Source organism: Myotis brandtii, unplaced genomic scaffold (assembly GCF_000412655.1).
Source record: "Myotis brandtii unplaced genomic scaffold, ASM41265v1 scaffold517, whole genome shotgun sequence".
Classification (NCBI taxonomy): Eukaryota; Metazoa; Chordata; class Mammalia; order Chiroptera; family Vespertilionidae; genus Myotis; species Myotis brandtii.
The window spans coordinates 344,148-349,491 of record NW_005369706.1 but is presented as its reverse complement, the minus strand read 5'-3'; the positions used below and the strand labels follow the sequence as shown (position 1 = coordinate 349,491).

Genomic DNA, 5,344 nt, shown 5'->3' with positions numbered 1-5,344 from the left:
AGAAACATCGATCAGCTGCCTCCTGCACACCCCCTACTGGGGACATGCCTGCAACCAAGGTACATGCCCTTGACCGGAATCGAACCCAGGACCCTTCAGTCCACAGGCCGACGCTCTATCACTGAGCCAAACTGGTCAGGGCTACATTACTTTTTAGCAATGAGGCTGACTTAAGAGCAACACTTACTAAATTAAGTATCAATAAAAATCTGAAATAGGAGAGGATGGCAACACAAAGAGAAGCTGGTATAGCATATTTCCAGATCACTTAAGTCTGTGCTACCAGCCCCACCTTCCTTTCTAACTAATCTGCTTCACAGATGACTGTTTTATTACCACCTCCTTTTTTTCCCCTAGCTCTCTACCCAATCTCAATCCTTTATTACTAAACATCAAATACATGAAGTAGGTAAAAGCAGATGAATAATTACTCCAAAAAGGTTGTAACATTTTTCTCTTCTTCAATTGAAAATGTTCTTTAGAACACAGGGAAAGCCCAGGATAAAAAATGTAGACAACTACTCTCTAAAGAAAAAAAGCAACATCCTTGAAAATTCAGATTTTGCCCAGTTCATGGTACAAAAATGAAACTGGCAACTACTTAGTGGAAAAAAAATCTGGATAAAACCCATTTAAGAACTACAGAAAAAGTGACCACTTAGAGTAAGTGTCCACTAAGCTTTAACCATGAATAAGTGACCATCACTTTCTTTTTAGGAAACCCAAATAAAAAACAAGTTTCAGATTGGAATGTACTGTTCAGCTCTGTAGAAAACCCAAGTCTGAAATGCTTTCTCTCTTCACACAGGCCAGCTCAGAATGACTTACGGAGTTCATTTCCTTCACTGAGAATCTCCACCCGGCGTACAAGCTGCTCAAACAGATTCCGCAAATTCAGCATCGTAGTCTCCATCTTTCTGCCAAGAAATCAAATATACATTAGGGGTCCTGCCTTCTCCCCCAGACAAAAGATTCAGTCGCAATCCAGTACAGTCATCAGTGACTAACATCTGGTCTCTTCCATTTGTAGCTACCATTATAAGAATCACAAGTCAACAATTTGTGTAATCCTTATTATAAAAACAAAGTTGGAATGTTTAATACTCATTTGAAAATAAGAACAGCATTTCAGACCTCTGATTATAATACCCTCTTCCTGCCTACTGCTTTTCCTCCACTCTGCAATCACCACAGAGCTGAGAGGAAAGCAATTAGGGACAAGCATGTCCGTTGATTACTAGGTGACCAAATACAAAATGTGGTTCTTAGTCAAGCAATATTGATTAATAACACTTCTACCACTTTAATCCTTCTGGACACTTAAGACCCTCAAGATAACTTAAAGGTTTATTTTTAATTTCATTTTTAGCTAGTACCCCTGTTGCATCTGCCTTTTAAAACGCAGGACATGGTCAGCACATTTCCTACCAACAGCACAGATGACGTCACACAAGTGATTAAGTGGGGAAATCGCCAGCTCAGCAGCACAAGAATTATTTCTGTAATGCAGGGCTCTCTGCTAGACTGCGTGCAGGGACTATGTCTAATAAATTTATACTAAGTATAGGCAAAGGCTTATGTTATACCACATTCTGGCATCAAGGAGACAATACACCACCTTCACAGTTAGAAGGGCAAAGGAAAAATCATTTGCTACTGTGTTCAGTATAGTGAATTTCAAGCTTGGTATTTCCCCCAAAGACCTGCTGATATTACATTAGAATGGTGTCCTTACTAGCAGTTCTGCTCCAAATAGACTTTAACTGGGAACACTTTGAGAAAATAAGCTCTTCATTTAACAGTCCAGAAAGACATCAACTAGATATTACATAAACTATCAAGAAAATCAAAAAAATCAAAATTCATATAAAAGCTGAATGTCTTAAGAAATACCATTAAAGGATTATTCTTATGTGTCATCTAATTACCCCTTCAACATTCTAGTCCAGGTCCTTATTTCATACTCTAAATAAAATTTGAAGAACTCTTTTATGAAGGTTTAGTGATTTTATAATGTTTATAAGATTATGCCATATGCTATGAGGGCAAAAAAGAAAAAGAAAACCACAAAGAACAAAAGAATATATAAATATATTTTCTATTAAATGCTACAGAATTATTCACTTGTACTTTGTATGATGATTGCTCTAATAGCAAAAAAGCTTTCAATTCCAAGCTTGGATGCAATATATACCTGAACTAGGGCTGGAAACCAAGATTTTCAAATGGCAATGTATCTGTTCCAAGCTACATGATCACAGCTAGCTGCTAAGCAACCAGACCAACAAATTTATTACAAAGATCTTTCTCTAAACTAAGAACAAAACTAAAATAATAGCATTGAAACTGGCAAGAAGATATCGGAAGTCATGGAGAAGCCCAAGGATTTAACAATATGAAAAAACAGGCAAATACATTCAAATGCTACGGGAAAGAAGCAAGAATAGGGAATTCAGGACCCTACTCAAATGATTTCCTTTGGCTCCCTGTAAAAATGGAAGATACTGATCACTTTTAATATGGGATATTGATTTCTATCATTTCAGCATTCATCTGTATATTCTGGGACTATAAGCTCAGCACCTAGGAAAACTGACCAAGAATGCAAAAAAGGAGTATTTCACAGTTCAACTAGGGTACTAAAAACTGGTTGTTAAAAAAATTTTTTTTCAGTAAGTTTTTATGTCTTAAATGACAATACAATAACCTGATCTTTTGCTCCTTTATAAGAAATCCTCACATTTTCTCAAGTTCCTCTAGTCCATTATTCTTCTTTCCTATGTTTTTTTTTTATGCATATCACTTCCTAGAGCAAGGGTTTAGAGGAGGTACTCTCTTGAAAACACAACCTAGTTCCTGAAAAGTCTCTAAGGACACAGAGAACCTACCTGGGGACATCTCCTCATCATAGTTAACTGTTATCTCATAAAACTACCTCAGTCTACACTGTTCTCCTAATACGATGCCTAGTGCCTAGGTACAGTGGTTGGCAAACCGCGGCTCACAAATCACATGCGGCTCTTTGGCCCCTTGAGTGTGGCTCTTCCACAAAATACCACGTGCGGGCGCACACGTACAGTGCGATTGAAACTTTGTAGCCCAGGCGCAGAAGACGGTTTTCGGCCTGGGCGAGTCTATTTTGAAGAAGTGGTGTTAGAAGAAGTGGGGGGTGTTGCTCTCTCGGGCAACGGGAGATGGGAGACACGGTGCAGGCAGACCGGGGGATACGCAGCGCGGGGGGAGGCGCGCCCGATTCATGCACGAGTTGAGGATGGGAGAGTTGGAAGGGGTCGACCTCAGCGAACGTACCTCAATCAGATTGAGGACGTTTTTTAGCAAAGTCCCGCTTAGGAGTACCCTAATTAAGTTAATAACAATGTACCTACCTATATAGCTTAAGTTTAAAAAATTTGGCTCTCAAAAGAAATTTCAATGGTTGTACTGTTGATATTGGCTCTGTTGACTGAGTTTGCTGACCACTGGCCTAGGAAATAGTTGTTTAACTGTACTTCCAGTGCTGTACAGTGGGGCCTTGACTTACGAGTGTCCCGACTAACAAGTTTTTCGAGATATGAGCCGTCTCTCGGCCACTTTTTTGCTTTGAGTTTCGAGCTAAAATTCGGGTTACGAGCCAGCTTCAGATACCCCACCGCTAGTTGGCGCAGCGAACGTCACAGTGAACGCCACATCAGCCCAGCATCACGTGTCTCACTCGTTCACTTTTTGATTTGACATACGAGTAATTTGAGTTACGAGCTCCGTCACGGAACGAATTAAACTCGTAAGTCAAGGCCCCACTGTATTGTAAAACAGCAGAGGTAACCCTAACTCTGTCAGACCATCATAGTCTCTAGATTTAGAATTCTAGTTTTACAAATAGTTTGATAATGAATTTTTCTCTATTCTTCTCTCTCAACACCAGACATTCCTTTAGTTCAATCCTCCAACCTCTCAAAAAATGTATCGAACTATTCCACTTTAATCATTACATCTCTACAGGCTACTCACTCATTTATCTCACCAGCCCTACCCTCTCTCCTAATGCCAACTCAGCAGCTCTCAATTTGCTTGGGATGCCCCAGATGTTGGGCTTGATTCTGAGATATTATTCAATCTTATCCCCTCATATACATTAAGTAAAAAAAAAAAAAGTTACATTACAGTAAGCTAAGATTATTGAAGAAAAAAATTTATAAACTTACTGTAGCCCCGTGCTTATAAAGTCTACAGTAGTGTATAGTAATGTCCTAAGCCCTCACATTCACCCACTCAATGACTCACCCAGAGCAACTTCCAGTTCTGCGAGCTCCATTCATGATGTGCCCTATATGGGTGTACCATTTTTATCTTTTACACCACACTTTTACTGTAACTTTTCTGTTTAGATATACAAATATTTACCATTGTGTTACAACTGCCTATAGTATTCAGTACAGTACCATGCGGTATAGGCTTCACTTTATTATCAATTACCCTATCCACTGACCTACCCTATCCTACTGACCCCCAATTTTGATTCCTTATTTTTATCATTCTCCCAGTCACTCAGTTCCAAATCTCAGAATCACTTAAAGTTAGTTCCTTCCTTATAAGTATAATCACCAAACCTGTGCATTCTTCTCTCATGTGTATTATAACCATCCCCTCATCACATGCAGGTCATCATCACTCACTTCACCTGATCTTTCCCCCACTGCTTTACTTAATTGGCACTCAGACACATATACCTTGCACTTTAGCATGTATGTCCCATCCCAGGTAAACTGTAAATTTGAGAACAGAAACCTTACATTTGGCACTATTGTACATACACTCAGTATCGTATCTAATAATAGACAAACATGGTAATTAACCGTACCTCTGACACGCTTCCCATTGGCTAATCAGGGTGATATGCAAATTAACTGCCAACCAAGATGGTGGCCGGCAGCCAGGCAGCTGAAGCGAACAGGAGGCTTGCTTGCTCCAGTGATGGAGGAAGCCAAGGTTCCCCGCCTGCTGCTGCCGGCCTGTGAGCTGCACTCTAAGAAACAATGTTGCAATTATAGAAGCTAAACAAACCCCAGAAACCTGCTTTCAGCCAGCCGGCCTCGGAACTGGAGCTGCAACAGTGTTGCGATTATAGAAGCCAAACAAACCCAGATACCTGTTTTCAGCAGCTGAGGTCTCAGAGCTGGAGCTGAGCCTCAGAGCTAAAGCCGGCTCTCAGTTCCAGTGACAGCCATAGAAGGTAAATAAATCCCAGAATAAAAAAGAAAAAGAAAAAAAGGAGAGGTTGGGAGCTTCAGTCACCCACCAGCCTGAAAACAGCCCTCTGCCCCTCATCCAGGCTGGCCAGGCACCC

At 40.4% G+C, this 5,344-nt stretch overlaps 1 protein-coding gene across 7 annotated transcripts in view; it reads right to left on the bottom strand.

Moving 5' to 3' along the window:
• The window catches only part of RACGAP1 (Rac GTPase activating protein 1), a 57,134-nt gene that overhangs the window by 20,179 nt on the left and 31,611 nt on the right, over positions 1–5,344 (bottom strand). For 4 of the 7 annotated variants that reach the window (XM_005877307.2, XM_014548622.1, XM_005877305.2 and 1 more), the window contains exon 2: positions 829–917. In XM_005877307.2, the coding sequence (XP_005877369.1) occupies positions 829–913 (85 nt within the window). In that variant the 5' untranslated portion in view covers positions 914–917. The remainder of the gene's footprint in view (positions 1–828; positions 918–5,344) is intronic. The other 3 variants (XM_005877306.2, XM_014548624.1, XM_014548625.1) reach the window with 1 other exon arrangement.